Consider the following 19,510-nt stretch of genomic DNA (forward strand, 5'->3'; position numbering starts at 1 on the left):
GATACCATATATTTGCAACTTTTCCTTTATCTTCTGTGGATTCTCTACATTCCTGCTCTCTTTTCTTTTCAAGATTCTTGTTTTAGCTGCTGCATCTTAATGTGCTGATTTTACTGATTTAAAGTATTTAGCATTGTGTTGTTTTATAAAAGAAAAGTGTGCAGATTTATAATCTGAAAATGTTAGCATACATGTATTTAGGGACCTGGCTGCTGGACTTTGAGTGGGAGACATTGATTGTGTCATGCCCACAACTCTATTCTCCTATAGTACAATATGCAGACACATCTTTGCGTCTGTTTTTTTTGGCTGCTGAGTTAATAATTCTGTTACACTGGTTCTGCTAAATTCCACCTTTAATGTTCTGTTTTTCCTCCTCTCCCTTAACTTCTCTGTTAGCTTAATTCCTTAACAGATTTTTGCCACAGGGGTTTCCATCCCAGTGGATGCATGTCAATGATAGCTGGAACGTTCTCCCTGTGTAAGCATATGGTGGGTCCTGACTGTTGATCCCCGCACAGAGGACTTTCACAGTTGTCTTTCCTGGCAATGTAGGCACCTTCCAAACAATATCAAAGATTTTGTTTCATTATACCACATTCAAGTATAAATATAACATGCACACACACACACATTTTCCAGTCTAATGTTGGATGCTCTTTTTTTAAAAAATATACATGCAACCAAATGAAAAACAGAACAAAACATTCAATGACAATTCACAAACTTCTGAAGGGCTATTATGTATCATCATTATTATTACTATTATTTATTCAGTTTATATACTGCCCTTTATAATTCTATTTTTCTAGAAAAGGAGGTGCCGGAACTCACCATGAATGCCTCCCTTGTTCTCTTATAATGGGTAACAGTGAGTTCTGGCTGGGGGGGGGGGAAGCCTTGGCCCTTTATCAAAATATCCCAGGGCAGTGTACAACATTAATATAGCTCTGCAGGATTGTATTTTCCCCATTCTCTTCAGTATTGGGAAGTATTTTTGAGGTGCCCTCCAAATGTTGTTGGACTCTGACTCTCATCAGCCTCAGCCAGCATTTTCAGTGGTCAGGAATGATGGGAGTTATAATCCAATGACATGCGAAGGACACCAAATTGGCTCTCCCTGCTCTAGGCCATAATCTGTGGACTTACAAATGCAGCATGGTTGGACCCTGGAGAAAGTAGGGAAATTATTTATATGATTATTAAGATGCTAAAGATGGGGAGGAGATGAAGAGTGAATTCTGCTGTGCAAGAAGTCCATTCTGCTTACGCATGGACACCCCTAGATACAACCCACATTATTTATTTAATGCTTTTATTATATAAAATTATAATGTAGCCTCAGAACACATTTGTGCTGTATGTTGGTTTTGTTGATACAGGCTGTGAGGCAAATTCATATATAAATACTGTGTGCATTTAGATTAAGATTGTTTCATTTGCATCCTTTCCATTCTGAAAGATGGTGTAGATTGAAATTATTCCATTTTTAGCCTCACACCAATCCTGTGAAGCAGGTTAGCTCAATTGGTGAAACAGGAATTCAAGCTTGAGTTTCCTTGGTCCAAGTCCATCACTTTATCATATTGGCTCCTGGTGCATAAGCAAGCGATCAGAAACTAGTGACTGTTGGTTAGAACTACGTAGAGCATTGCCACAGCATTTTACACATGTGCCATTAAGAAGTAGAGGAATTTCTAGAGATAACATGCATGTGTTAAGCAGTGACGGAGCGTTCCCCGTTAGTGCTTGGGTGGGTGGATGGATGCAGTGCACTGCCGGAATGACCCCCAGCCCCTGGAGCAAAGCAAGGTCACACTCCTCCAACTGGCCAACCATGCAGTGGGGACCACAGTCAGCTGATGTGGGCGGCGGCGCTATGCTTTGAGGGGCACACTATTGAAGTTTCGCAACTATAACCTGTTGCAGGATCTTAGCCAGACCCAGTTGAATATAGCAGATTATATGCAGACTTCCAGAAGCAATCAGTTGCAGGAAGGATAAAGCAGGAACAAGACGCTGCTACCAGTAACTTGGTTACTTATAGGTGTTTATTATTTACAGCAGTCTCTATAAGTTACTATATACAGGATACAGACATGGATCTTAACTCTCTCACTGAACAAACGCCAAACGACTCTCAGAACATCACACTGACCAACCAGTTATCCAGCAAGGAAGGTCATGAGTCATCATGCCTAAGTGAGGACCTCGACCAATAGCAGAGTTGTATCCAAGTCTCCATATCTCTAGGCAGAATAACTCCCTCTGCTCAGTCTTCTTGGCCTTCGGCCAACTTCTTAATTGCTTTGTGGGAAGCTGCATCAAATAGCACATAGTCAGAAATCCCAGCACACACTCACAGCACCTTGTGAGCCGAGCCTCACTTTGTGAGACTTGCAAAAATGGTGCAGGGCTCACAGGGCACCGCGAGTTGTTGCATCCGTTTTACGGTGCCTTCCAGCTGGAGGGTGGTGTGAGAAGGACACAACAGGACAGGACTCAAAGCAGTGCTGGGCTTGCTGGGTGCCGAGAGCTGGTGTGTCCTCCAGCTACAGAGCACCACGAGAAGGATGCAACAGCTCACAGGGCTGGGTGTTGTGAGGGATATTACCCTCCCCCCCAAAAAACTGTGCCCAGGGCGACGGTCTCCCTACTCTGGTATGCCCCACGGAGGACCTTAAGGTCCACAAACAACAACACTTTGGAGGTCCCAAGCCGCAAGGTGGTTAGATTGGTCTCAACTAGGACCAGGGCCTTTTCAGTACTGGCCCCGACTTGGTGGAAAGCTCTGTCACAAGAGACTAGGGCCCTGCGGGATTTGACATCTTTCCGCAGGGCCTGCAAGATGGAGCTGTTCTGCCTGGCCTTTGGTTTGGACTCAGTCTGACCCTTATGTTTCCCTCCCCTTATGGTTTTGATCTATGGGCTACTTTTAAAATGAGGCTGCATTTTAAATTTTAAATTGCATTTTAACCTGTATTTTAATTTTTTAAAATGTTTTTACTGTAATTTTAATGGTGTTAGCAGCCCTGAGCCCGGCTCTGGCCAGAGAGGGTGGGGTATAAATAAAATTTATTATTATTATTATTACTATTATTATTATTACCCCCCTCCCGCCCTCTATGCCTCTGGTGTTTTGTAAGTCTTAAATATGAAAATGCAGCTGTATTCAACTGTAGTTCTTTTTCTCTCCCTCTAGAAATAGATAAAATTATAGAAACAAACACAGAGAAAACATTCATGCTCTGAGCAAGAAATCAACCACACGCTGATAGGATTAGGAAGAGAATTCTTGTGTGCAGAATTTTTGATAATTACATGTGTATAACCTTGCGCGGAGACAAAATAGGATTAAATGGACTGCTGAACTGGTGCGGCGTGACAAATGTGATGCCCTTCCATTTCTTAAAGAAAGATGACAAGCAAAGCAAGAGTTCTCTTTCTTCCCTCTTTTTTGGTCTGTTTTATTGCTAGTCATTGATCAGTTTCTTTCTGTATGAAATCAAGAAAGCAATGAGCCCTACTTACTGTACAAGGCAGAGAATGAAATGCTCCTTAGATGCTACTTACCCTAGCCAGCAGAGAAAGAAGCATCAGCTATTTTGTGTTTTTTAAAAGGTTTGATGCTGTACCAGGATTTATAGGCGGGCATTATAAAGTTTTTCCAAATATATCACTTTTTTAAAAAAATAAAATAAAATTAGCATATTTGATACAGGAAATCTACTTGCTGAAATATGTACGTAACTGGTTGTTCATTTTTGGTGCCTTTTATTTTCTTGGCTGCTACTGTTCTTGAACCATTTTCCTTCTTCTCAGTCCTAACTTTCCTTAGCCTCATTTACCCACACAACTATTTCGACATTCAGATTTCTACAAAAGTAATTACGTGAGGGGGCATGGGGATCAGCATGTTTTCTCCATCTGTTTACTGGGTTTTTTGTTTTTGTATTACTTATAGACTGCCCTTCACCACTTGGTCCTGGTGGAGGGGAGGTCTACAATCCAAAAAAACCCTCAAAAATAGCAATCTTAATCTGAATTTAAAACAAATATCCTGAGTAAAGAGGTGCATTTTTATTAATCAGTTTTTAGTGAACATTTTCTGCATAAGATTCAATAAAAATTACACTAATCTAAAAGATAAAAAAGAAAATATAAGGAAAGGAAGGGAATAAAGAAGAAAAGAAAGGGGAAACGTATATTACAAAGTTCTATATCAAATTTAAATATGCTTGATTCATAAAAAGAGCTGAGTATTAGCCAAATCAGTATAGGGAGAAAAATAATAATTTGTAGCATGATTCTAGCTGTATTAAACGGATTTGGATTAGTTTTCATCTGAGCCACGTTACTGAATATTTTGTGCATTATATTTAGAATGTTTATTTATTTATATGCTATTTTTAAAAAGTAATGGTAGAGATACAATTGGATCAATACATGGTCAAGCATTGTAATAGACTGCCCCCTGAAAATAAATTACAGATTGTAACTATATGATAATTTCAGGGATGTTATCATGTAGGGTACATGGCTTGATATTTTTTGTTACTTACTTACTTACTTACTACACACACAGAGGCGGGGTGAGACTCTATTTTAATAAGTTTTACATATGGAATTTTGTGGCTCTGACCTAATCCAGCTTTGCCTGCCTCAAAATGCCTCTTGCATCAAGTGGCCACTTACATTCAAGCCATTGTTGGGGTGTTTTCGTGTTGTTGTTGTTTTGAAAGAAAAGCCTAACTGTATGCAAAATTAAACACTAAAATACATATATTATACGTATAACACACATTAGAGTCAAGCCTCATCAGGTGCTATATATCTGCAGTATTAACAGATAACTATTTTTAAACAGTTTTTCTATGTATATCATTATGTGCTAGTTACTTTACATATCCTGTTTATTTGCATAATATTATGCATATAGTAATGTGTATAGTAATTGATAAAATATGTGAGAATTGTCCATCATTTTAGTGAAACTGGTATAAATCTGGTATAAATCCTAGTTTTCTTGTTTATATAACAATTTATAACCATTTTTAAATATCTTAAGTGTAAATAAAAAGAAGTAGTTAAATTAATTAACCAAAATTAAAATAAGTCAAATGCAAGTATTGTTGAGATTAAGGAGTCAGATGGGAACTAGAAAAAAATATCTGTTCAGGTAAACTTGACATGGAGATTTTCAGAAAATCCGTTCTCTCATTATGTTAAGTCTGCCTTGGATTTTTAAAAAAAATCAGCACAAAATCCTCCATTTAGAAATCTATTTAAATGAATATTTTAAACATTTCCCCCCTCAAAACGTAAAGTATAAATATTTTAAAACAAAATAAATGAATAACCCAGTATGAAGCTTGTTGTAATATTCACAGACGGAACTGGCAACAGAGGTTCAATGGCCTATTTGCATACGAGAAAGGGGTTGCTTCAAGGTAGACAGTTAATACAAAGGTGTTTGCTCATTTCTTTGATGCTCATCTCTGCTTTGACTGGCCAAACTATTTATTTGCCAAACGAGAGCCATCAGTTATTGGAGTGTTGCTTCCAGAGTGATATTCAAGGATACCTTGTTGTTGTTAATGAAAATGTTATAATCATTTTCCAAGCATGTTATAATCATCTTTTTTACAAGCATCAGAGATAAGATCCAGTAATTCCCACAATGATGGCAGTTCTGGACCTTAGTACAATATAAGAAGAAAACAATCTAATATCCAAGGAATAGGGTGCTTCCTAGGAATTCGATCCCTTCAAAGCAGATTTGGGTACAATATGGGGAGCTGGGGGGGGGGAGAGAAGGTGGAATTCCATTGCACAAGAACAAGTCTGCTTGTGCAACATTGGATATGATCCTTGATATTAGAATTGTAGAATCATATTTCGGAAGGGACCCAACGGTTATCTAGTCCAACCCCCTGCAATGCAGGAGTCTCAGCTAAAGCATCCATGACAGATGGGCATCTCCAACCTCTACTTAAAAACCTCCAATGAAGGAGAGTCCACAACCTTGTTAAACTTTTGGTATAACAGATCATGCACAGTGCGGAAACAGTATTGTCTGAAAGATCTAACTTTGTATTGTCTAAGTAAGCATAGCTCTACTTAAATTATCCATTCCTATAGTCGGACATACTTTCAGTTTCCTTTGTTGTTGTTGTTTTAAAAATCCATTTCAGTTTTTGTTTCTTTGAGTATGGGGGTTACATTTGGTTGGGTGGAAAGGAATCAGTAATGATATACAGTAATGATATACAGTGGTACCTCGGGTTACATATGCTTCAGGTTACAGACTCCGCTAACCCAGAAATAGTGCCTCAGGTTAAGAACTTTGCTTCAGGATGAGAACAGAAATCGTGCTACGGTGGTGAGGCAGCAGCAGGAGGCCCCATTAGCTAAAGTGGTGTTTCAGGTTAAGAACAGTTTCAGGTTAACAACGGACCACCAGAATGAATTAAGTACTTAACCCGAGGTACCACTGTAATAATGTTAGATTTCTTGTTTGTTATCAGTTTTTAAAAAGATTAATAAACCATTAATGAACATGAGAAAAATATTTTTTTCATAGTGCAGCAGAACATGATCAGGGCAAAAATAAGCTTGCAGCCAAATTCTGTAGTTTTCATTTCTCTCCCTCTGTACCTCTTGCACTATATTTTCTAAAGTAGTGTTATGTGTTTCTGTTTGTGTTATATATGCTTTCATAGAATCATAGACTCATAGAACTGTAGAGTTGGAAGGGAACCTGCCACATAAGGAATCTTGCCCACAGCCATCTCTGGGTGGACAACCTTCTGGTTAACAGCCAGACACACTGACCCATTGTGTTACAGTGCATGCTTGGCCACAATAGGAGTATAGCATCTAGATCAAGGGAAGTAATAGTGCCACTGTATTCTGCTCTGGTCAGACCTCACCTGGAGTACTGTGTCCAGTTCTGGGCACCACAGTTCAAGAAGGACATTGACAAACTGGAACGTGTCCAGAGGAGGGCAACCAAAATGGTCAAAGGCCTGGAAACGATGCCTTATGAGGAACGGCTAAGGGAGCTGGGCATGTTTAGCCTGGAGAAGAGGAGGTTAAGGGGTGATATGATAGCCATGTTCAAATATATAAAAGGATGTCACATAGAGGAGGGAGAAAGGTTGTTTTCTGCTGCTCCAGAGAAGCGGACACGGAGCAATGGATCCAAACTACAAGAAAGAAGATTCCACCTAAACATTAGGAAGAACTTCCTGACAGTAAGAGCTGTTCGACAGTGGAATTTGCTGCCAAGGAGTGTGGTGGAGTCTCCTTCTTTGGAGGTCTTTAAGCAGAGGCTTGACAACCATATGTCAGGAGTGCTCTGATGGTGTTTCCTGCTTGGCAGGGGGTTGGACTCGATGGCCCTTGTGGTCTCTTCCAACTCTATGATTCTATGATTCTAAATAAAATCCCATTGATTTCAGTGGCGGAGTTAAAACCTGCCTAAATCAATAAGTTCTTTATTGCAGTCCAAAGACTCGCAAGACAAAATTCAGTGCATGTGAAATCCATTAAAAGCACACAGACTGCTAGGACATATCATAAGACTATGCTTGTTTCTGACTTGTGTCTAATACAGATTTATCTCTTATCCTGACCACCTCAGACAGACTTGGCAACACCCAGTCACACAGGGAATCTTATTGTGTAGTAGGAGCCTGGCATAGAATTGGGCAGATTTACCTGGAAGATTTGTCAATAGTGAATTAATCTAATGTTGTCGGCCCTGCTTATATAGTCTACAGGACAGGAGAATGTGTTTCGTGCATTATACTTCCTGGTTAGGACAAGGACATAATCTTGTGAAATAAAGGACCCCAGCAAATCTACCTTGGAGCATTTCGGAGGGGAAACACATTATGTCTAGCCTTAGTAAAAAGTCTGCAATAACTGGCAACTGTCAAATTGCTTAAATATTCAGCTGTGTAAAATAACCTGACATACTGTATACTCATGGCACTTGGTGAACAGGTATGAGCAGGCCTGCAGATCACAGAAGGCAATATCCCACAGTCTTTGTTTTACTGATTTAAGAGCAGTGTCATAACCCATATGTGGGAGAAGGGCTCAGGAAAAACCAATTGAAGCAGCTTTTGGGGCATTAAGCTTGGACAACAGCTGAAGATGAGTGTAGGCATAACCCTGTGCTCAGCTTAAAAAACACTGACCTTAAGTCCTTGTCAGTAGAGGGCATTTCCCAGTTTCTAACAGTATGACTGAATATGGAACATCTGGGGATTTGGAGAAGGGCCCTCAAAAATTTAGCCTAGCTCAGATGTTAGTCCTCCCCTCCAGATAGTGGAGGCGTACAGGAATTGGGCAACTGTCTTGGCATTAAATACTTTAATGGCAGGTGGAACTCACTGCCCCCCTTTAGTGAAGATGTAACACAGAATGGCAGACAGACTTGTGCTTCCTAAAAAGGCAGCAGATCTATGAGTGGTCCATGATATTGTACAATAGAATGCCAGCCCTAGGTGTTTTGAAAAATACTAATCTGTTCTAGAACATGACCATCTAGTGTCCATTTACATTGGGAGATAGATCATATAGTGTGCACATTGTAAGCCAGACCAAAAATATATTTATTCAAGCAGCCAATAGAGCTCAAGCAAAACATTATGTTAAACATATTGCCATGTAATGAAGCAATTTTGGTTGGAAAAAGTGCAGAACGTATAACTGTATGATGCGCAGCAGATCATATCTTCTTTTCACTCTTATATTGCACACACATACAGTGGTACCTTGGTTCTCAAATGCATTGGTACTCAAACAACTTGGAACCCAAACACTGCAAACCCGGAAGTAAGTGTTCCGGTTTGTGAACTTTTTTTGGAAGCTGAATGTGCTCCGGTTTGAGTGTTTCACTTCCGATTTGAGTGCCACACTGAGGTCTGTCTGTTTTTGCTATTTATCTTGCGTTTTTGCGGCTCTTTATTTGTGACTGTGTGGAACCCAGTTCAGCTACTGATTGACTGATTGTGTGACTGCAATACATTGTTTGTTGCTTTCATTTTATGGATCAATGGTCTCGTTAGATAGTAAATTTCATGTTAAATTGCTGCTTTAGGGGTTGTTTTTAAAAGTATGGAATGGATTAATCCATTTTGCGTGACTTTCTATGGGAAAGAGACCTTGGTTTTGGAACGCTTTGGTTTTGGAATGGACTTCTGGAATGGATTAAGTTTGAGAACCAAGGTTCCACAGTACTAGTGGGAATGATTCCAGTACTGTCTGTGGTAGAGCACATGCTTTGCATGCCAATGTCCCCAGTTTCAATCCCAGGCATCTCCAGTTAGGCCTGGAAATGAGCTACTGTCTGAAACCCTGAAGAGCAGCTGCCAGTCATTGTGGATTCTATGGGGTTAGATAAGCTAATGGTTTGAGTCAATGTAGCACAGCTTCCTTTGTAATTTAGTCTACATAAATTGTGTGTGTGTGTGTGTGTGTGGTGGATTGGCTGGACAAAGAGGAATGGTGGATGGAACAAGCTGGAGAACTCAGAGCCTGGGGATTGGCGGTGGAATGACGATCAGAGGCAAAAGAGGGAGAAGCCTGGGAGGAGGAAGCGTCGGAAGCTGAAGAGGTAACAGGGCCTAGTGAGCAGGGAGAGTTTGCAGCAGAGAGGAATACAGAATCAGAAGCAGCAGTGGAAGCAGGAGATGAGGGAGTCCAAGAGGCAGAAAGAAGTAAGGCTGGTGAAGAAGCCAGGGAGTCTCCCACTCCTGCCGTGACAAGTTCCCCAGAACCAGAAGAGGTATGAAGAGGGAGCAGCAAAGACAGGCAAATTAGATTGCTTAGGAAAGACCCGGGGAGAGGTGGAGAGCTAGGCAGCTGTGGTAAGGCAGACCTTCAGACTCCACAACTTCCTCACAGGGGCAAAATCTCCTGGGTAGAGTTGCTGTGCTCATTAGACCTAGAAATTCTGAGTAGACTTTGTTTCATCTAATAAAGAGTTAACATCACTTACTCTGTGTGATTTATTGCTGACCCGCTCCAAACACCTGCTCCTGTCAGTGTGTGTGTGCGTGTTAAATCCAGCAAACCCCAAGCCTTTTTTTATGGACTACTATACAAAACCATTAATGTCACTTAATATTTTCAATCAAAGTCTTCATCCACTTCCATACTTCATTATTCTGCCCATGCTATCTCTACATAAAGCCACATAATTATCATCATTATACTCTGGAATTGCAGGGTGGGGAGTGAAATTTTATTATTTGGCTTTCTTTTATAACAGTTATGAACTGTCCATTTTCATAGGACAGGGAGCTTTTGAAGTGTTTTGCCTTTGAAAACTAATTAACATGATCACCTTAAACTGTGAAATTACTGAAATAGTTCTGTTTCTTAAAATGTGAGGTCTTTCTTCAATTAGTTATTATTATATATTAAACACAATTGAAACATAGAAAAAGGTTTCCCCCCCCCTTACCTCAAGAGACTTGAAAAATAATACTCATTGAACTATGCTTGGGGTTTTATGCATTCTCTGGGCTTCCTGCCACAATCTATTCTTTTTCTTTCTCCCATTTACTTCGAAACCAAACCTTACTCTATTTTAATCATACAGTGGTTTCATACAGCTATGTTCAATATGTAATTCTCTTTTTGTTTGCATTGTTGAATTCCAAATATTTACATATTATTGAAAGCAAATATGTGTAATCTAAATTTGGGGCATGATCCAACCAATGTCAAGCATTATTGAACTACATTGATTTCAAGTGTGCAGCGGAATCCTACATATCTAATTGGTTGGAAGTAACTTTCCCTTTGCTCATTGGGATTTGCTCCAAAGTAAATGTACATAGAATTTCATTTTGGGCACATACTTAACTCGCCAATCGAAATCAACTTGGCGGGTTCATGTCCATTTATATTAATAAGCAATCATCTCTACTATTTTGCTTCTGTCATTCTTATCTTTTTCTTCCCTTCCTGTGATTGTTTCATCTCTTTCTTTCATATTCTTTACATCACTGCTATTTCATAGCAGCTGCACAATGATATACTTTAAAAAAAGAAAGAAATAAAAATTGATAAAATAAATATATTATATGCAAAAAATATAGTAAAAGCAGGGGTGTTTTGAGGAGAGTTTAGAAACTAAAACTAGCTCTATTTCTAAACAGGTAAATAAAATGCAATTAGAAGCAGTGGAGAGTCACATTTTTAATGTTATTAGTTACTGATGTCATAATGATGCTTATCAGATGACAAATGGCACCTGGGAAGTCTGTTCTAATGAATGATATAACAGACTGTGAGTTAGCATTAAACATAGGCTGCCTTTATGACAGCGCCATGGTTATTTCTGTTGTGGTTTTGGGAATCCTGTGTATTCGTATGTGGAAGCATGCCCCATTAAACTTAGTAGGATTGGGCTGTTTGAAAAATAATTTGAAGCACGTTGTAGTTTTTCTCTCTCTCTCTCTCTCTCCCAGCATTTACAAAATAGTGGGACATGTCCTATACTTAGAGAAAACTCTTCTAGAAAGATAACCATAGGGTGATTTTATGCCAATATTTCCACACAGTGACCTAAAACTCAAGATCCCCATGTATGCAAGACTATCTGCCTGCTGCTATGTTGTGTCATCACTAAATGTCATGCCTGTTTGAAGCTTTCCTCACAAAATAGCAGCCAGTGGTTTCTTAGGCAGAGTAACTAGACCTAGTATAGTATAGGAGCCCTGCAATTTTAATAGAAAAGACGGTTACACCTAGTTAATATACAGTGCAAGCATATTAAGGAAGAAAGTGCAGTTAGGACTGCAGTCTTACACGCCAATAGGTGAACAGAAAGACCATCCCATCTGAGCTGATATCAGCTGAGGTTGACTTCACCACCTAATGAAACATCACTTGTTCTGACATATCTTAGATCACATCTTACTGTATCTTCACTCATCCTTCCTGGGGGCAAATTTGCAAGGATGTGCTAATCTGAAATCTGGTAACATACAGGGACCATTCAGATAGTTCATTCTGTTACAAGTTACAATGTAAAAAATCAGATACAGTCTCCTTGGTTTTTGGTCTACTGTGATAGGCTTTTCAGAGTTTAATATACTGAAACTGATTGCCATACAGATAGGTTGGAAATAGGTTATCTTTCCATCCTTACATGATCTAACTTTGTGACCATATTGCTGATGATGCAGTTTTCTTTTTCTGGCCACAAAGTTGCTTTACAGATCTTAAACTTAAATGTGCAGAAATAGACAGATTGGTGGAGGGCGGAGAGGAGAGAGAGAGAGGTAGATTAACTAACCTCATATTGATTCATTCAATATTGTCATTGCTTTACTCACACCACTGTCAGAAAATATTTTGGAGAATGATCATGGCTTTCTTGTATGTCCTCCTGAATGTATTTTGAGCTCATACAAAACTGCTCCAGGATGGGAGGTGTTCCAATTTTGCGTTTTAAAAGCATAGAAAATATCGCAGCAGATACTTAATAAGGGAAATAAATACTCATTAAATGAGACAGGGATTTGGAAACACTATTGTGAACCTCTATTAAATTCTTGGCTTTCCAGGTTCCATAATGGTATAATAAAGTTACACAAAATCAGTTGTGGAACATGGAAACTGGAATATTTAAACTTGCTTTAGAATTTTGCATAAGAGGCATCATACACTCACTACAGGAAAAATAATAATGTTATGCCTATTTGTTTGTTCCTGTATACTTTTATATAATATAAATACTGCCTTTTGTGTAAAAACAAAAAAAATGGACTCTGTTCTTTTTCTCTCTCTATGGGTACACAATATTGTTGAAGGCAATTATGCTTAATTTGCACCTCCATGATAAAAAGAACTGTCAATTGAAATGAACTCTTGTTAGACTGTATTATCTGATATGTGTTTTTGTTTGTTTTCTTAACTAGTGAAAAAGGCCATAGATTTTAAATCTAGAGGATTTAAATTGTTTCCAGGGAAAGACAACAGCAACAAGTTTTCTATCTGTGAGTGTACTCCTTTTTGTTACTTTTTCTAGTGCAAGAGTGAAGTTTGTGCTGTCTGTGTTGTTTGTGTGTGTTTTCAATATTGTTCACATATATCTAAGCACTTAACTGTATTAAATATGTATTCTATAGTCTGCATGGTGAACGTGAAAGTGTTATTGTACTCTGAAGTGACTTTATGCAAATATGGCATCGCTGCAGTTAATTTTCTTTGTGAATATTCCAAATTTAAATTTCGAAGTTCTACAAATGTCCCCCCTTTTTTCTAGCAGTAGGCTTTTACTTGAAGTTAAATTAATATGTGCACTCATCCATGCAATCCCTAAACATGTCTTCTCAGATAAACATGTATTATCCGTAATAACCTCAACTAAATTTGTAGCGACTGATTCCCTAATGACTGCTTAGGACAATGGCCTTTTAGAGTTGATTAAAAAGGGATAATGAATTTTTTTACTAATATAATATTAATGCAGATTAATGCACAAAAGCTATAATAAACTAGATATAATAACCATTTATGTTCCATGGGGGGGGGGGGTCTGGATCAGAGAATGAACTGCGTATGACAACTAGTCAGAAACAGCTGCTTATTTTCTAGCCTGAAGAAGAAAATGGTAAAATATTAAAAAATAAACTTTATACCTTCCTAAACTGATTTTCCCCCTACTCATAGTGCCAGAGTCCTTTATACTTTCAACAAAACACGATGAACTACACATTAAAAAGTTGACCCAAATTGTGACCCCCACCTCAACTTCATCATTCTATCTGTAGGCTGCAGAGTTGGAAGAAATTTCAGCAATGGGGATGTGCTGCAAACAGGGAAATATTTCTTTCCGACTAGCCTTCCTCACTCTGATTTGCCTTTGAGTTGATGCCATATAGCAAGAGATTAGACTAAGTGATGGTCACTGGAGGCAAATCAAAATGGTTGCAAGATGCCCTAAGTCCAGCATCTTGTGTGCCTGAAGAAGAAAAAATGACAATTGGTATTCAGTAACCAGCATTGAGCTAGCAGAGGAGGCCTCTTAAACCCCCATTTCAAGCTGAACTATTTTTTCTTGGATTTTTAAAAATTGATTTCTACCAATGTACCAAAATGTAGTGCAGGAATTTATTGCAATGTTTCACCAGGCCCACGGACAATCTGTCTTCAGGTTGCTTCCAGGCCTTTCCTAATCTGCGCCAATCAGCAGCGATGATAGTAGGGGATCCACAAGCAACCTGGTGAATATGATTCATTGCTGGTGGCAAATGGTGTGATCACAATCTGCCATTTTTAGTCACTGCATGTTTTACAGGGCTAGATCTGTTTAGCTTCAGTGACAAAATTGCATCCAAATACTTTCAGACCATTCTCTGAGCCACATGACTGATCAGTCCCTATTAAGGAGGTGCCATGCGAAGATTCAGGTTTGATTATGATGAAGTAACTTAGCCAGTCTGCTGGCCTTAAACAATGAGTTTCTGTAAGCACAGATACCTGCACATTAGGGCTAAACCATGGCTCTACTTCTACCCTTACCAAGAGTAAAAGTAGACATAACATTAGCAAGTAAACATTCTGTGTTAAATGTGCTCAAAATTCTGAAGATGAAAGGAAATGTTTATCAATTTAATTTTAGCACCTGAAGCCAGCAGAGATTACTTGGGAAAAGCATAATATCAACTGTATGCCATTTTAAGTCACTTTTCAGAGTAGAACCACTTTTGAAACATTTAAGTATGATCTATATGCATAAAATGTGTACACTGAGTTTCTTCTTCACTTCTCAGGCTTTTGACTAAGGTCAAGTGTTCTTCATCGATAAATTGGCATTTGTTGAATTTTGTGTGCACCTTGGGCAGATTTTGTTTGTGTTGGTCATATGCAAAACTGTATTGGAATCGGTTCCACGTACTTAGTATGGGGAGAACATTCAGGGGAATTTCTGCATCAGGTATTCTACATAGCCAAGCCCATTCAACTTTTTGTTATAAAGGAAAAATAAAGTAGGCCTATTTTTTTTTACTGTGAACACCTGGAATTATTTAGAATGAATCAGATCAATGCTCGACATAGTTCATTATTTTCTGCCCTGACTGCTTGGAACTTTTTGTAATGTAGCCTTTCCCAATTTTCCCAATATTAATTTCAGACCTTACACTCCAGTGGAGCCATGGGTTCTTTTCAAATCAATTTGTAGTACTGGTTATTTAATCTATAAAATACAGTTGTCTAAACGACATTGGGCAGGCTGGTTCTCTATTTGGGGGAACACAATAAACTGGGGGAAGAAAAGAAGAAAGATGTAAAAATTGCAGAATGGTAGTTTCACTCTTTGCTACTATGTCCTTCCTTTTGGTACATGGATGCAGGAAGGTACAAATAGATAATGACTTTCAAGGTTCTGCATAACCAAAAGAGTTGGCTGAAACAATTTTGAAACATGAAATAGGATAATATAAACAAATCGTTTCATTTTCACGAGGAAACAGCAAATGAACAGAGAATGGGCTTGATCAACTTGCGTAACGTTTATTTTGCTACTAAAACTAAAGTCATGTTAATGCAACATTTAACACTTTCACCTGATGCCATTGCTACTAACATCCATCCTTGATGTGCTGAACTGGATAAGGTCATTCATAACTACTGTTACTACTACTGTGATTAGGTACCTCCTTCTGCCTTTAATGCTAAGCATTTACTTGGTGCCAATAGATTGCTAGGTACTGGTTAGAATGTAACAGTGAGATGGCCCATTCTGCTTGCATTTTAAGCCAGAAATAACTATAGGCAGGCAGTTCTAATTTTACCAGCAAATTAGCAACATATATAAACCTTCATGCAGAAAATTTATTTTAGTAAAATGCTGTACCATTTAATACTTTGTAAACAGTGATTAGTTAGCTATTCAGCGCCATATATGATAAATGGGCATTAACCATGCTTTAAAAAGGGGGGGATTAGTTTGAAACATCTATGTACTTACAATTGCAAAGACCAAGGAAACGTTAATTTTAGCTCTAATTCAACATTTTGTCCAGTCAGCCATACCATTTTGTAAGGGTCATTCAGCATACTTGGATTCCAAACGGATGCAATTATTGTTGTCTGCAAACCTATGGGCAGCCCATTATTCAGAACTTGTGCTATACTGGTTGTAATAAACACTTGTGTGGTATATGTTTGTTAATTTGTAGAGCACCCTTATGTGGCAATAATATAAGCAAATAATATGGATGTTGGTCCGGTCAGAAGGAGAGAGATCCATGAGGAAAAGGGCATAGCATAGCGACATCCACATATAGGTGCTACTGAAAGCCTTGGAATTTGACAAGGTCATCAAGAATCTGTATTTCAAGGACTGTGTATCCTATCCACACTGAAGCATAATCCAGAATAGCTAGCCAAGAAGTGAAAAGAAAGAAAAATACAGCCCAGAGATATTATCTTTACTATATCTACATGCTGTTGTTGTTTCTTTAACTAAGGGCTCCCCCTATCTCCTGTCCCTAGCACTAAGCTAAAGCACAGAAAGAATCTCTACCCCAATTATCCGTGCTGGGTTTGCCTTGACATGTTCTTTACTAGCACACACCAGTGCTGTGCCAAATCTTGGCCTCACATTTGTAGCCAGTCTTTCAACCCATGGGAAAGAAGAGCTGTTTTCCTGCCTGTCTCAGGATCATATTTTTACCTTGTCATTTTGTTTTTACTTTCTGTCCAAGAAGAACAGAACAGCAATGGGACAGCAATTTCTTATCCCATTCAGATACCTTCAAGCCCCGTGCCACTTAGTGATTTTATTTATTTACTATGAATTGTACGTAACCAGATCATACACAGCATAGGCAATATCACTTTATATTTCTATGGCTGAACATGTGACCAAAAGTATATGTTCTCTGGCCAGATCAGAAAAAAATAATAAAATGAAATGTAAAAAAAAATCAATTTCAAAATAAATAAAAACAACATTAAAAATATGTCTGACAGAAAACATGGGAGTCATACACTTGAGAAGCTCAACTAACTAGACACTAGTTTTCTTTCAAAGGTCTGGGTGATTGGCTAATTTACCTTCTCAATAATTCTTCTTGAAGTTTAATACTGTTGGAAGGCCAGAGCCCTCAGGAATTGGAATACTGGTGAAAGCAGTTAGGTTGGTGAGTACCAGGGACAGAGCCTTCTGGGTGGTGGCCTCATATCTGGGATGACCTGTCCAATAAGTTCATATGGTCCCCTCTCTGTTTTCTTGTAGAAAATCCCTAAGTACATTTTTCCTGCCTGCATTTGAGTGGTTTTATGGTTTGCTTGTTTTAAAGAATTACTTCACCTGTTACTTCTTTAATGTTAGTTGTTTTTACTATTATTTTTAATATTCAAATTGGATACAATGATCTTAATTGTAGAATTCTGCTGCTTGTGGAAAAGATGGGGCAGCTATTTAGATCCAAATTTCAGGTGCACCATATAATCCTAGAATGGTAGAGCTGGAAGGAATCCCAAGGGTCATCTAGTCTAACCCCCTGCAATGCAGAACTCTCAGCTAAAGCATCCATGGCATATGGCCAGCCAATCTCTGCTTAAAAACCTTCAGGGAAGGAAAATCCACCACCTTCTGAGGGAATCCATTCCACTGTCTTAGAGCTCTTGCTGTGAGAAAGTTCTTCCTGACGTTTAGTCAGAATCTCCTTTCTTGTAACTTGAAATCATTGGTTTGGGTCCTAGCCTCTGGAGCAAGATAAAACTAGTTTGCTCCATCTTCCATGTGACAGCCCTTGAGATATCTGAAGATGACTACTATATCTCAGTCTCCTCTTTTCTAGGCTAAGCCTGGAACTCAACTCACTCAGCTCTTGCTCATACGGCTTGGTTTCCAGACCCCTGATCATCTCCTTAAATTGTGGTGGCCAGAACTGGACACATTACTCTAGGCTAGCAAACCTTAAGATTTGCCCCCTTTCCAGGAACTGGACCACCTCAGAATCCAGAGGATCTTGAACACCCCACTTTCACCCCTGTCTCATTTTAGGGCCTTCCATCAGCAGTAGAATGACCAAGCTGCACTTTCTGTGGCCAAGGCAGTGGAAGCTGTTCACCGGTGGTGGCCATTAGACAGGGATATCTGCTGGATCCTAACCACCTCCAACAGCATGGATTCTGAGTTAGGATTGTAGCCTTAATATAAGTTATGATTTGCTGTAACCTGCCTTTGGAGAGTACGTACTCCAAGAGGCAGCACAACATCCAGCAGCAACAACATTTTCCATGCCAGGCAACTTTGGAATGTTTGGAATGAGGAGGGCTGTTGCTCAGTGGTAGAGCATATGGCTTGCATGCAAAAGATCCCTTGACTGGGAGGGTGGAGGCACTGGCAATCAGTGTAGTCAATACTGAGCTGCTTGAGCCAATGGTTTGACTCAGTATAGGTCAGCTTCCTGTGTTTCTGTCTTCCCATTAGCAAATCTTCTGCAATATATCCATTAGCTCTTAGTGGTGTTAACCTGTAGCATAGATGAGTCAGTCAAGATTCTCCTTGAACTCTGAAGTTTGTAGAAGTACAACAAATCTTTAAGTGAGGGAAGACTAAGAGAATGAACATCCAATCTGTTCATTTATGTCACATTGATTTCAGTAAGAAATTAAACATGTGCTAAATTCACTCCGATTGAAATTAGTGTGATTTAAATGTGCTAGTTCATACCATGGTTATATAATAAATATATTATATAATGCTTATGCTAGTATAAATAGCAACATAAATTATTTATTATTGTTTTCTATCCTCGTCATGTATTTCATCCTACTGTTGATTTGGATATATCACCAAAATACGAATGGACAAGTTAAGAATGTTTCACACATACTCTTCAATCTCGAGATACATAGGAGTACTGAATATTTATCAACTACATTTGCCCCAACTATTTTTTTTTCTTTTTAAAAAAGAAATCAAATGTTGAGATACAGTAATTCAGTTTTTGTCACTTGAAAATAACCTCTATTACTGATGCAATCTGAAGGAATCTAACTTTAATTTCACCTCCACTTCAACTACAGATAGATGTCAGACATGGAGACATAAAAACTTAATGTGAGTCATGCCCAGCCAGATTAGAGGATGGATACATCAATAGTAAAAAAATAAAATAAGTGGCTGAGAAAACAAGAATGACCACATTACACTCTCTGTGAAGGATCAGTTACTGACAGAAAGTGTTTATTAATTTGTAAACCTGCAATGCTATGGATGTTTAGCTGGGAGTAAGTTCCATAGGACATTCTAGTGCTTACTTCTGAATAAATGTGTTCAGTGCACTGTAAATGACAACTAAATGGACACCCCCCCCCCTCAGCACATGTATGGCCCATGCCTCCTAAGGAAGAATGAAGTCAGATCATAGGCAACGAAACATGTACATAAGGGCTGAATGTATAGGGCTTCTGTAATATGTCTCTTCAAACTGATGGTGGGAGATCAGATGTATAAATG

The 19,510-nt window shown here is 38.7% G+C and overlaps 1 protein-coding gene across 4 annotated transcripts in view; it reads left to right on the plus strand.

Moving 5' to 3' along the window:
* CSMD3 (CUB and Sushi multiple domains 3) overlaps nt 1–19,510 on the plus strand; it is a 594,298-nt gene that overhangs the window by 260,269 nt on the left and 314,519 nt on the right. For 3 of the 4 annotated variants that reach the window (XM_053395420.1, XM_053395417.1, XM_053395418.1), the window contains one exon: nt 12,948–13,025. The exons of the other annotated variant lie outside the window; for it this stretch is intronic. In XM_053395420.1, the coding sequence (XP_053251395.1) occupies nt 12,948–13,025 (78 nt within the window). The remainder of the gene's footprint in view (nt 1–12,947; nt 13,026–19,510) is intronic. 4 annotated transcript variants of the gene reach the window in all.

This window comes from Podarcis raffonei, chromosome 7, assembly GCF_027172205.1.
Source record: "Podarcis raffonei isolate rPodRaf1 chromosome 7, rPodRaf1.pri, whole genome shotgun sequence".
Lineage (NCBI taxonomy): Eukaryota > Metazoa > Chordata > Lepidosauria > Squamata > Lacertidae > Podarcis > Podarcis raffonei.